We start from the raw sequence: 14,747 nt of genomic DNA, 5'->3' as shown, positions 1-14,747 counted from the left end.
TGAGGAGCCCAATTGTCAAACTAGGGCCCTTAAATTGAGTTGCCCAATTCTGCTTTTGATTGACATTGGTGGAATTTAGGTACCGTTGTGCCTATATAAACAAAATGCCAAATTTTGGCACGCTAATTTACAGGGGACTCAGATCTGAAACCGGGAGCAATATATTTTATACCAGAAGAGACTTTAAATGCAGTGCAAGATTAGGATTGCACCAAACTCTCCTGGTTTAATTAAAATCAGTGCAGACTATTATTTCTAATTATTGCTAATTATTTCTAAGTAGCACAGACATCTTTGTGGCAGCATCACTCCTGTTTTCATTTCAGAACATTATTTCAGTTTCAGATCCCTTAGGCTTCACCTGGTATTGCACTATTGTGTCGCACCAAAAGCCTTCTGCATGTGTCATAGATTGTCAGAAAATGGTTCAGTGTGTTGAATCTAAAATATAGGACAACAACACATACGCCATTAAACATATTTTCAACAAAGCAGAATGTTTTTAGGGTTTGATACCCAGGATCATTTTCCAGAGGAGATATTTACCATAAAAATGGTTCAGATAAAGTCTCTATAACACTTTGTAGGGAGTATTTATGAGCAGTAATAACTATAGGGTCCTTTTTGTGTCTACGCAAACTAAATGGAAATACAAAAGTTGACTGTGTCTTTCAAAGAAAATGTTTCTTTTATGAAGAATATTTTCCTATGAAGTATTTTAACAGGTGACTGGATTTTCACAGGGTTTTTTTGGGAGGGGGAATCATTGAAGATTGAAAGATTTTTTAATCCACATTGACCTAATGCACTGATTGTGTTTTTAAATTCCCAAATTAGTATTCACAGGAGGGTGGCAACTGATTCTATAAGTAGATATTTAGTATACGTCCCCAGCTATACCCCTAATGTTCACCTTTAGAACATCTACAGTAACTCTTTAAGTTGCTCAGACCATCTCTCTGACAATGCAGGTCTATGCCCAATTATGTATTCATTGGTGGCCTCTGGACAGTAAAGTTTTCCCTGTGAGATTACAGGAATCCTGTGAGATCTCACAAGTGTGGGAATTGATGTGGGAATTTTGATTTTCATCATTCACCATTGTGTTTCTGAAATCATGTTAAAAATTCCTGTGGTGGAAACATAAATATGTACAACAGTGAAAGAGGGAGCTAAATGGCCATTATCAGAGCCAGTGGTGTAACTAGGAGTGGAAATTTGGGTGGCCCCTGACTTCCGACACTGTGCTAGCTCAGCCTCTCCCCAGACACAGGGCTTCACCTGCCGAGCTGAGCACGCACATGGGTCGGTGCAGAAAATGGTAAGGCAGAGCTGCCAGAGCGTAGCTTTCTCAAGGGCGGGCGCACAGCTCCATCCTCAATTTCAGGTGCCCAAGTGACGCGCTGGGCCGCTGTGGCAGCACTACACCCCTGCTCAGATTTGGGTGGGCCTTGATGCTAAGTGGGTGAGCTGTGGCCCACCAGGTCCACCTGTGGCTACGCCCTTGATCAGAGAGCTGCATAACCAGCTGCAAGTGATTATCAGCTGCATAACCCCTGGCCAAGTGACTATCAGCTGCGCTCCAAATGGCTGAAAATCCCATAAAAACAGCATTTCTTATGACATTATTTATTATTTCTACAGTGCCATCACTTGGTTGGCACCTTACAGACAAATACTAATATACAACACAAGCAAACAAACAAAAAAGAGGCAGACATTGCTCGAAATAGCTTACAATCTCTGGGCCAAATTCAGCAGTCCTCTCTAGGGCGATACTCTGATTTATTTGTGTTGTAGTGTTGGCTGAGTAAGGATCCCAGAATTTGGCCCTGGGATGTCTTATGCCTTGGTTCTGTATCAAATTCCTTAGGTATCAGTGGGACTCCCCACAGGAGCCAAGGGTCTGTATTAGCGGATCCCGATGCAGACTCAGGTCTTTAGTTACCTGAATCGTTTGGTTTAAATGTGAGATTTAATGTGTTAAAGGAAAACCCTTTTCTCTATATATTTCTGTAGTTAAATATATTTTGGATCCAACTAGATCATACATTTGATAAAATTGGCTATATAACTCTTCTTGATTACCACTGCTTTTCGTAAAACAGCTACCGATACAATAAAAGTGATATCTGAGGAACTTACTAAGAAAAATCAGGACTGTGTTAAATTGATCCATCTTCTTTTCAGTTACTCACTTTGTTTCACAGACATTTCAAGTTAATGTGGAATTTTTTTTTGGTTATCTACACTTAATAAGAAACAAATCCAAAGGAGTCAAAGTCTTGACTTTCACTAAGTACTTTTGTTAATACTAACAGAAATATACAATGAGATGAGTTATGGCTGGCATTTCAAACTTAACTTTGAAGTTCAGAGGTTTTGCTGGTATCTGTCACGTATAATACTTTATTTTCGTTTTCTTCTTCTGCTTAACAAACAAAAAGGAAATTGTCCTTGGTATAAAAAACTATATACCCAGATATCAAGAGGTACTATAGTTTTTAATCAATGTGGAATCTAAAGAGAGTTTTATGTTGGTGGGAACTCTCTTAGGGCTGGCCTTCACTACCACAATAAATCGATCTAACTTACGCAACTTCAGTTACGTGATTAACATAACTGAAGTCGACGTAGTTAGATCCACTTACCGGGGTGGCCACACTGTGCTGTGTGCCTTCCCTTATGCTTCTCGGGAAGTACACAAATCAATGGAAGAGTGCTTTCCCATCAATTTAGCATTTCTTCACCAGACCCCTAAACCGACTTTCACTGCAATCAGGGCCGATCTACCAGTAAGTGTAGACATGCCCTTAGAGAACATATTCTTCAGCTATTTATGTTTTCTAGCTTATTGTTCCAGTAGTGGATTGCACTATATTATTGGCGATGTATTTATGCAGATGGAATGTTTATTAGCCTTTTCTTTTACTGCAGTATCTTCCCCTTGGGCCAGAACAGTTAGCTATAGATTGCAAACTCTTCAGAGCAGGGACGGTGTCTTCCTATGTAAGTGGACAGCACTTAGCTGACAGCACTACCCCATGAAGGAATAATATTTCAGACATATGACTGTTGCTAATCCATTTGAATTAGAAATACTCAAAATTATGTTCCTCCCTGCTGAGACTCCATTCATTCATGCTTCACTTCCAGGTTTGTCATTTGAGATTTGCAAGTACATCTTTATCCTCAACACTGGGCGAAAGATCAGTGGAGGCAATCATTGAAGTGAATTTCTCTCTCTTCCAAAATTAAATTTGGTCAGGCCATCAGCTTGTGAAATTTACTTGTAATAAATTGTGTTCCTCTCTAGTGACTAATCTATATAGAGGCTAACAACCTACTATGCCTGAAAGCCAATAGAGTTACTTCCTTTAACTTAAATGGTAGAGGTCTGTGCTTTGGGGCTGATGATCTGTGGTATGTTATGCTCATTTTGTGACTTGTGAGTTAGAATCTGATCTTTAAACACAGTAAAAGTTTAATTTTTTTTGAAGGGTAAAATTAAAAATGGGTGCTTGCGTGTATTTGAAGAACTACTGAGTTCAAATCTGTTCTTCCATTTAATTTCCTCAGATAGTCACTTTTTTTTGTATTTGAAACTTAATTTGACTCTGTTTTTAGGCATTAATGATTCTGTCAAATTGATTATTATGGCACCAATCCAGAAAATACTTAAGCATAAGCTTAACTTTAAGCTCACGAGTAATCCTGTTGATACCAGTGCTGAATTATCCTAAATGCTGGAGGAAATGAAAAGTACTCTGCTTTATACAATTGTTTTAAAAAGATAATGAGGGCCTTCACACCACAAAAAATTTTACTGTCATGGTCTCATCCCTCTAAAGAAGTAGGAACTAACTTATTCTAAAACAACAGAACATGAGATGGCCCTGCACAGGAAGAGTTTCTGCACCTCACCTCCCTTGCTCTATTTGCAAACAGTGCAGTAAAGTACATTATACAGGATCTCTTGTCAGTTTCATTTTGCTACCCTTGACAGCAACAGATCCTGAATAAGAAATTTCCTCAACACCTGTCTGTATAGCTGTTTGAGAAATAGATGATTCAACTCACCCCATTTAGCTTGCAAGTATTTGAAAGCAACAGACAGATATTTCAGTTTTACTTTATTGCTCTCCATTTTTAAATTTCTGACTTCATCTTCTGATTGTGACAATGAAGATAGGTAAAGAGATCTTAGAAGCTGGTGTTTCCACTGAATCATAAAACATTGTAGAGATGGGGAGGCTAGTACACTTTTGAGATGCTTGGTCTTTTCCAGTTTGATTTTAGTAGTTCAACTTCAGCTAACCAGAACATTTTGGACTAGACAAGAAACATAAATCAATCTTTTTAGGCTCCCTCACTTACAGTGAAAAAATACAATCCTCTCTCTCTCTGTTATGTTTCCTTTATGTGCTGATGTTACAACAGGGACTGTCAGTTTCATGTCAATTTTGATTTACCACTAATGTTCTGTATTTCACAGAGGAAATGAAAAATACCCAAGGTACCAAGTATCCCCTTTCTTCAGATGATGAATGGAAAGTGTCAGTGCTGACAGGAAATGGAGGAACTCAAGCAAATGTCACACTCTGGATATATGGAGACAAAGGAGTAGCTGGACCAATAACTCTTGGCAAGGACAACAGGGAGCAGCTCTTTCTTCCCAGGCAGGAGGATGAATTTCAGGTAGCTAATGAAGGCTGGGAACATTATTTTACTGAATACCTTTCCAAAGATAATTCTCTCGTGATAGGGAAAATGTTTTGCATAAATAAATCTATATCTAATGTCTCTGAATTCTGCATTAAATCAGCTAAATATATATAGTATGTGGCAGAGGAAATACTCTTTTCTCTCAAGCAGGGGAAACTGCAGAAGTAAATTGCTTTCCTTAAGGCAATTAGTTTAGGCAGTTGGTTTGAAACTAGTCTTAGAAACCATCTACCTCTACACAAATCATATCCACTGAAAGATGTGTATCATTTACAGGATCTCTAGAAATGAAATGCATTCTTGAATACACTGTTGTAATCATGGCTCAAAAATGAGTACTGCATGGATGGCTCTGCTAAGAGTCATAACCTTGCTGTTTTCCAGCTAACTAATGCGCTAAGAAAAGATTGAAATGTAAAAGATTTATACACAGTATTAAAAGATTGCAATAACATGCATGTTACATTGTCAGGATCTGATCCTGTTTATATCTTGCAATGAAAACAAAAGGAGTTTTGCCGTTGATTTTATTAATATAATTAGGATCCAGTTTGTAAAGGTGCTTACCTCTAGGTAGAATGGAAGGAAGAAATTGCTATTAACAAAGGGCTAAAGCTTCTCTTGGCTCTCACACAAAGCTTTTATAGGAGGGACATATCCTCTTTTGTTGTCTTCCAGCTGGAAGCCATGTGTGAATGAATTAACCAGAAATGATACTTCCCATTATGTACTAGAACTTGCTGTGTGTGCTTTCTCTATACGACTGTAGTTGTGACTCACACCAAGATCCTTATTGTCCATAATAATAATTAATAAGTACTTTGCACTAATATGGCTTAAGCATCGAGGCTATTAGTTGTGATGTTAGTTTTGAAAATACGTACAGTATATATTTCACAGAGCTACGACCCACTGGGAACGCCTTTCTCCTCACTAGTGAATAATTTATAACCAGTTTTGGGTAATAGCATGTCTGCAATATTAACTTCTCTCCCTGTCCATAGATTCCCTAAGATATGGACCAATTGTCCTGCTATAAAATAGATATCCATTATAGCCATGTCCTACGGATATTGATCTTGAAGAAAAGAAGAATCTCTCCATCAGCACCATGGGCCGCTACACTCCACACACTGATGCTCTGGCTTTCAGGCCTGACATAACAAATATCAATTAAAACATTTCCCCTCATTAGCCTGCAGTAGACAAATCCATCAAAAGCTAGCTAATGAGTAAGAACTCTTTAAAAGTGACATTGTTTTGTACCTGTGGATCAGTGTGAGTATAGCAGTCGACTGAAACGGGGCCAGGAATGCAAGACTGGTTTTATTACTGATTCTCTTTACTGCTTGTGTGCTTGAGCCTGATGTGTTTTCACTCACACTTTGCTAAAGCAGGAGACTTCACTTTTTCATTTTTAAAATGATTGACTTCCTCAGAGGTCTAGCCAGGAGTTCTAGGAAGAAAACTGCCTCAGGCAGCATTACGGTAACCAAGGGCAATTTGAATCTCTTTCCTAAAGCTTCCCTATTGCCAAACTCATGCAGACAGCTCTCAGAAAGTGGAAATACCCTTGCCTCTAGAATAAAAGGAATCACATCCCTTACTCATGTAAGTAGACATTACCTGTTGAATCCCTTTTGAGGCTGCTCACATGAGAAAAGATTGCTTGGGCATATTATACCTAGTATACTAATGGACACACTTGGCTATACCCTTCTCTAATTATACCAAAGGGAATCCTTCTTTTGGCCAGACAAATAGGTGCTAAGCTTGTTCTAGGCGTATGTCACTCCTTGCATTTCCACAAAGCCAATACATTGCCTATTGACACTGACACAAAAGAGGGCAGGCAGACCGGCCAGCTGAACCATTAACCAAATGGAATGGAAAAGGATAATCAGAATAGGCATGAAACATGACAGTAACACGTATTCAGAGTTTCTGAATTAAAGGATAATATATCAGGTTGCTCCATTTCATACAATGATAGTCTACTTTCCAAGTAGGTAAACTATAACACTGGTAGTTTATTGACTCAGAACCAGACGTTGGGGGGAAATCGATCTAAGATACACAACTTCAGCTACGTGAATAACGTAGCTGAAGTTGAAGTATCTTAGATCGAATTACCTACCATCCTCACGGCGCGGGATCGATGTCCGCGGCTCCCCATGTCGACTCCGCTACCGCTGTTCGGGTTGGTGGAGTTCCGGAGTCGACAGGAGCTCATTCGGGGATCGATATATCGCGTCTAGATGAGACGCGATATATCGATCCCCGAGAAATCGATTGCTACCCGCCGATACGGCGGGTAGTGAAGACGTAGCCTATGATACCCTTACTCTAATATCATCATATCATGAGCCTATTGACTCATGGAGTAAGGTACTATACAACATGGTAAGGGTATCAGGATCTGAGTCCATAGAAGTAAATTACTGCTGAATCAAATGGAGAACCATTGGCGATTATAATAACATCATAATCTTCCAAGTGTGGTGATAGATTTTGTTTTGTTAATACAATTAAAGTTTCCCTATCTTCCCACTGAGCTCAGTAAATGACTTGGAATCCTCCAACTCTCTCACCTATACCCTGTGAGCTGCTCAACCTGTGGGAACATCAAGGAAAACAGGAATATGGGTTAACATTATTCTCTTAAACATTCTTTGTTCTGGGGAGCAGTACAATGTTCTTATAAAGGCTGCGGGGCCTAGAAATAAGAGTTGGGGAAATATTAAGCTGTGAGGGGAGACAAGGAAACTTTATTTTATTAATGGAAATAGAGAGTAGGTGGATAACATATGAGTAGGGATTTTTAACAGAAAAGGTAAAAAGAAAACTATTTAAAACAATGTAAATAGCTCTTTGGGATTTGAACCAGCAGTGAGCTGGGCTAGGAAAAAGGAGAATATGACAGAGGATGCTGTCATCAGCCTTTTAGTCAGAAGAACACTCAGTGAGAAATAATCTGACAGTAAATCTGCTTTTCAAGTGTCTGAGAACTCTACTTGTAGTACAATATATAGGATGTGAAATGATTTGTATTCAATTTAAATAATGATAACAGTTCAGCATCACAAAGACCTGAAAAATGTGATAAAATTGGACTATAAGAGTATCCTTTATACTTGCGGTGCTACAAAATGCTTTACAAGGTAAAGGTGGAAGTGAAATGCAAACTGTATTCAATCAAAAAGGTAAGAATACATCAGTGACGTCTAACGGTTTACAGATCTCTCTGTACCATGTTTTTGGAGCTGGATTATTTAGGCCTTTTGTATCCTCCACACAATTATATGACCAATATTAGGATTTATGTTAGAAATGATTTTAACCATGTTGCTCTAATGCATCCTGAGGGATGTTATTTTGCTGCATGGTTTACATTTCTGTATTCACAAACTGGACAGATGCTCTAAATATTTGTCAAAACAACTCTGCAAAATGGCAATAATTTCTGGAAAGTAATCCTAGGTCTAAGTGTACCTGTGAGTGTTGACTGCACTTTGATTCGCTGATATATTCCAGAAGAGAAAGGGGATTCTCCATTCCATGCCTTGTCTACTCCAATCCTAGATCTAGAATTCAGAAGTTCCAGCAAATTCATAAACTTACACTGGCGTCTCTACTATTTATTTTCTGACCTGAGTTAAAGGGAGACTGTCAACACTGGGGGTTTAAGATTCACCTCGAGGATGCTGAATTTAATTGTATTATGGTCACTATTATTTAGTGGCCTAACTACAGTTGCTCCTTGAACCAGTCCCTTTGTGTTACTTAGCCCTAGTCAAGAGTAATCTTTCTTCTTACATGCTGTAGAAGTACGTGTTCCAAGAAGCAAGTGTTTAAGGTGTCATGAAATTGCTTCTCTCATTGTGACGAATGGTCAGTCTATATGTAGGTAACTGAACTCGCTCCCTGGGTCTTCTTTTTTAGCTATAGAGCCGATCCTGCATTGGGATCTGCTTGAACAGACCCGTGAGCCTGTGCATATGTCAGTGGGATTTGGAGAATGTGCAGGGTTCCACTCTAGATCTCAATGCCAGAGTGGGGCCTGAGTTTTCTCTTTGATCTCCTTTACTGTTGTGTACTCAATACCTTTTTCCTCAACAGGAGATTGATGGTACATTTGTAGTCATATGATTTGGGATTTGTATTCAGTTTCTATTGGATGGTCCTGTCTGCTCAGAAATGATTAGCCCGATTCTCTTTTTACATTAGTTTTACACCAAGAATCAGGCTGTTAGATTCAATAGGCCCTTTTAGATATAGTACTAATCTCCCACTTCTACCAGCTAATCTGTCCTACCTAGCCAGATATTACTAGATCCCCTTGAGTTTTTGACATGCTCTCATATGTTAATAATGCCAATTACATCAGTGTCCTCTTCCACTGCCAGGCATGGTAGTTCATCTGTTTTTGCTTTTAAGCATCTCACATTGATGCAGTCTGTTTCAGTTTTCACTTTCGATGGCATGCCTATTGTTATTCAACTTTATTATATACCAGTCTTTTACTTTTCCAGAATGTACCTCTAATGTAAACCATCCCTCCTTCAGCTCAGCTGTAATTTCTGATCTATCTTTTACCGGACAGATTTATTTTTGTATCACTCACCATTCAGCTTTGTCCAACCTTTTTTTTTCCAACCTACCAGTTGGAACCATCTCAATAATATTGCTAATTTTCTGTGCCAGCATCCTGATTCCATTGGGTCTAAGGTGGAACCCATCTAATTATATTGGAGCCTAAGCCGAAGAGAAACTGAATAGCCTATTTTCAGGGCCAGATTTTGAAAAGGGGCAGTCCAAGGTTTGCCTGAAAACATGCATGAATTGTTGCATGCCTATCTTAGTACACATAGGTACTTCACTTTCTCAAGGAAATCGGGAAAGAATTACAGTTGTGCATGTGGACTTTATGCCTAAATTTTTCAAAAATGTGGCCCTCGGCCAAGCTGAATGAATGGCAAAAAGTGTAAACGCAGCACAAATGGTGAAAAGTACATTAGTCTTTTCTTTCACTTGCAATAAGCTAAGACACAGGAAAGGAAATATTTAGAGGGTTGGGTTTTTTTTGCTATCATGAAAAGATAGCAGCCTGGGCACAAAATACACATGCCCACTCTTATTGTCAAAAAACTTCTCACCCCATATATGTGGGCAAGGAGAATTGTGTAAGGTTGCCTTCTAATCTTGGATCAACTGCCGGGTCAGTTCTCCAATGTGGGCTTTGGTTAAACAGCCTCTAACCTTCACATCACAAGCCAAGCAAGCCTGAAGTATAGAGCTTCAATGCTTGATCCTTATTTACATGTGCTGTTTTGTGTTTAAATTCAGGTTGAAATAAAATATATTGGAGAATTCTATAAGATAAGAATAGGACACGATGGAACAAGTGAACACCCAGAATGGAAGTTAGAAAAGGTAAGACTGAATACTGTGTACAGATGTGGTCTCCTCATCTCAAAAAAGATATACTGGCATTAGAAAAGGTTTAGAGAAGGACAACGAAAATGATTAGGCATTTGGAACGGGTCCCATATGAAGAGAGATTAAAGTGGCTAAGACTTTTTAGCTTGGAAAAGAGGAGACTAAGGGTGGATCTGATAGAGGTATATAAAATCATGAGTGGTGTGGATAAAGTCAATAAGGAAAAGTTATTTACTTGTTCCCATAATATAAGAACTAGGGGCCACGAAATGAAATGAATGGGCAGCAGGTTTAAAACAAATAAAAGGACGTTCTTCTTCACACAGCACACAGTCAATCTGTGGAACTCTTTACCTGAGGAGGTTGTGAAGGCTAGGACTATAACAGGGTTTAAAGGAGAACTAGATAAATACATAGAGGTTAAGTCCATTAATGGCTATTAGCCAGGATGGGTAAGGAATGGTGTCCCTAGCCTCTGTTTGTCAGAGGGTGGAGATGGATGGCAGGAGAGAGATCACTTGATCATTACCTGTTAGGTTCACTCCCTCTGGGGCACCTGGCATTGGCCACTGTCGGCAGATAGATACTGGGCTGGATGGACCTTTGGTCTGATCCAGTATGGCCATTCCTATGTTCTCATGTTCTTAAGATTTTTATGGTAAATTTGCTGATCAGTCTTCAGCATAATTAGTGCTTTAATTAATTGCTTTGTGACTTTATAATAAATTGTGGAAAAACTGAATGGCATGATGGGTGATAATTAAAATAATAATTAATACTTATTTAGCACTTTTCAACTCAAATCACTTTATAGAGAAGAGTAAGCATCATTTTACAGATGAGATAACTGAGGCAGAAAGTAGTTTAAGAAACTTTCCCAAGGTCACTAGACAAGTCTGTGTCAGAGTCAGGAACAGAGCACATTCTGAGCTCTGTCCATTAAGCTACTGCTGCACCAATTTGACTGGATAAACTTAATCCCTTGTGCTCACCAAATGGGCCTATATTATTCATTAAAGTATCCAAATGCATTATAAAATATATTAATAATTTAGTAGCTATAAGAAACTTGACACAGGGCATTTTCTGGGATGTGGTGACAGTTTGGGGTAGTTCACTCAGCTCGTCACTGATCCCCAACTTGGTTGGTTTTGGTTAAATCAGTGCTTTTCAATCTTTTTCCATTTGTGGATTCCTAAAAAATTTCAAATGAAGCTGTAGACCCCTTTGGAAATCTTAGACCTAGTCTGCAGATCCCCATGGGTCCACAGATCCCAGGTTGAAAACCACTGGGTTAAATGAATCTTAACATAAGACAGCTAAAGATTAGCTGACATGCAAACCTGCAGTGAAAGACCTTACTGAATGTCAAGGCAACATGGTGGAATGTTTTATTTGCAATAACAATGAAAACTTGAGATTTTATCCCTGGTTCAACTTTTTTGGCACACTTCTACTTGTGTGTAACCACGGAGTCCTTTGATCGTGGTATATACTGTACATCCTAGCGTATGTGAGTAGTTACTTCCCAGGGCCAATGAGAAATTCTTTGACTATGGGATTCTCGGGGAAAAATACCTAATTTTGCATTTAACCAGGGCACTCAGAGAGGATGAAATTACTGACAGATTGTGTAATCCCAAAATACATGCCACCAAAGCATTTACATAAATGTATTATCACTGTCAAGTTTATAAAAGGGATGGCTCAGAGCCAAAACTTTGGATTCAAACTCCCTCAAACTTGGCATTGTTAGCATTGGTTTTTTTTTAATGTGCCAATCCCTGTGGTACCTACGTGCTAATTTTAGAGTATTGATACTCTGTCAAATTTTGCATCCTAAAAAATGGAACTGTATTTTTCAGTTTGCTGTAGATTGCGCTTATATTACCTCTAGAAACTGGCTGGAAAGGTCTCAGAATTTCAGCTACACCATGGACAACTGCATGGGGAGAAAAAGACTGGAGTTTGGCTATGAATAGGCCAGTCATATCCTTGCACACAATAATATCCATGCTTGGAACAACATATTTCAGAGCTGCTAATTCTACTCTATTTTGCTGACTAACACTTGGTAGAATAAATTCATACTAGAACAGACCTATCATGGAATATTCCTTTCAGAACTCCAGACCAAGTACCTGTGCTTTGTCTCCTAACCTATGTGTATGGAAACAGACGTGTCTGCCTTTTATTCTGTCATTTCATCTTACAAGGCCTGAATCCTAAAACCAGAACTGCATAGCAATAGCAGATTTTTTACATTAGCTCAGAGGCCTGAAGTTTAGGAATATCAAACCTGAATAGAAGTTTAAATGTTTCAGTTTTGGTCAAATGATTTCAGGAAATCTATTTTCCAACCTGTTGGTTACAGCACATTTCTTTAATATGTTAGTCCAAACTTCATAGGGCAACTCTGGGATTCCCTTCACTTAAGGAAACCAATTAGCTTGAAAGTTGTATTTTTGGTGTCAATGCAGCTAACATTTGTTGTTGCTCTGAATCAGCAGGGGGAGCTGTGCCAATAATCATTTGAGGTTGTCCTGTAAATTCAATTAGCGATTAAAAGTCACTGCTGCAAAAGTATTTCATGTTGGAACCCAAATGTTCTCTCTTTTAAATGAATATTATTTTAAGTAAAATACATGTCCACTTTAATGGGGAAGCAATTTAAAGGAGTCTTTTCTCCCCCTCTGAAATGTGCTTTTAGAATTTGAGTGCAAATATCTAATTTTGTAATTTTAATCATAAAGCTTTTTTTCAGAATCCCATATTTCAAACAGCATCAAGAGTGTAGAGACAGGATGGTTTTGGTATACCTGCTGCTAATGAAAGTTGAGGAAGGGAAAACTGTAGGATGTGCTGCTATAATTGAAGACCAATAATAACCATCCCTAAGAAGGAAAGGAAAAAAAGCTCCTCTAATAACATGAAGCAACAAATAAGACAGTTATTACCATAGCACTCAGTAGCAAATAGCTCAAAATGTGTATCTTGAACTATCTTAAATTGGGGAAGGTGTAAATGTGTTTGGGTGCAGGGGTTTGGTTTGTTCCATTATAGAAACAGGAGCCAGCTACAGAATTTGGATCTGGATCCACCAATTTCAACACATAGATTTCGTAGAATCTATGAAAATACGTGCTTCCCCCCACCAGAGTTCAGAGGGATTTAGATTCAGGAATTTGGTTTCAGACCATTTCCATTTGGAAATTGCCCTGTAACAGACCCACTTCCCTTTCCAAAAACCTAGTCTCACTGCTCATTTTTCAGAATGTTTTCATTCTGCAGTTCAGAAGGCAGATTTCCATGGAATTTATCCATAGACAAAAATCAGAACCAGTGATGTTTAGTAAGGTAAGAAGGCAAATTTAATTCACGTGTTTGCTCACACCAAAAATAAGACATATTTTGAGAACTCTTAGCAAATAAAAAGAATAGATGTTGGCCGTTACAGCAGAGATGAGTGAGCATAAAGATTCTCTCTAAAGATAGTCTTTCTAGTTCCAGGTGGAGGCACATTGGTAAAACAGTAACAAAATTAGAAAAGTAAAATGAAGGAAAATGTATCTCTTCAGTACTGGACACTGCAGAACTGGAGAAACTGCATTGCATCATGGTTGTTGTTACTGCTTCTTCCCTAGGTGACACTGCAACATGTAAAAAGCAGGAGGACTCTGAATTTTCCAGCAAACAAATGGTTGTCAAGAAGCCGTGGAGCTGGAGATATTATATGTGAACTCCCAGTAGAAGAAGCAGGAAAACCCATTTATCCAAGTACGTGTAAAGGTATTGTTAGTAATCTCAAAAAACACTTCAATTTAGTTCTTGAAAATATAATCTCTGCAAATGTGTGCAAGCCAGATTTGTGGTGGTGTCTTCATTATGACTGAAGGTTGAACACATATGAATTGTGATCTCTCTGTATGAATAACTAACTTGTGTTTTCCTTTCTCGGTATTGCCAGTTGTGAGATACCACATTTATGTTTACACTGGCCATTTGGAGCAAGCTGAAACAGATTCTCCAATCTACCTATGTATATATGGAAAGAGAGGAGACTCTGGTCTAAGGCTTCTGCATAAATCTGATATGCCAGTGAAATTTCAGAGGGGAATGGTAAGTTTGAGCAAGGAAGTTTGCATATTCACAGAGACATGTTTAAAGTAGCCTTTATACATGCTTAAAATTGGTTTTGAGGGGACCTAATCAAAATCTAGGATACAGACACACTTCACATTATTTAGCTACTCTTTTATTAAAGATTTTCATAGATATAATAAAGTACATTTGGTGCTTGCCATTTCTGGGAGATAATAATATAAATGAGGGAAAAAAAGGACCTAGTAAACCAGAAATGAATAATGGAACAAGAGTAAAACTGGGAGGGTGGTGGTGGGGACATTAAGGAGAATAAAAGAATAAAAAAAGAAAGGGAAAAAAGCAAGATGATGAGAAAAGCCACAAGGGAAAATACAGACATTTTCAGTCAAAGCATAAAAGATCAAAATTGGACACAAATGAGTGCACAAAAATTGTTTCATGGCTTCAAATCTCAGCAGGAACATTTGCTGTCTATTTCT

At 38.4% G+C, this 14,747-nt stretch overlaps 1 protein-coding gene across 1 annotated transcript in view; it reads left to right on the top strand.

The window, feature by feature from the left end:
• The window catches only part of RP1 (RP1 axonemal microtubule associated), a 200,837-nt gene that overhangs the window by 114,723 nt on the left and 71,367 nt on the right, over positions 1 to 14,747 (top strand). Inside the window, exons 19-22 of the mRNA XM_045004065.1 lie at positions 4,496 to 4,698; positions 10,072 to 10,158; positions 13,809 to 13,941; positions 14,132 to 14,283. Of these exons, the coding sequence (XP_044860000.1) occupies positions 4,496 to 4,698; positions 10,072 to 10,158; positions 13,809 to 13,941; positions 14,132 to 14,283 (575 nt within the window). The remainder of the gene's footprint in view (positions 1 to 4,495; positions 4,699 to 10,071; positions 10,159 to 13,808; positions 13,942 to 14,131; positions 14,284 to 14,747) is intronic.

Source organism: Mauremys mutica, chromosome 2 (assembly GCF_020497125.1).
Source record: "Mauremys mutica isolate MM-2020 ecotype Southern chromosome 2, ASM2049712v1, whole genome shotgun sequence".
In the NCBI taxonomy this organism is placed as follows: Eukaryota; Metazoa; Chordata; order Testudines; family Geoemydidae; genus Mauremys; species Mauremys mutica.
The sequence above is the reverse complement of the archived record's forward strand: the minus strand, read 5'-3'. Positions and strand labels throughout refer to the sequence as shown.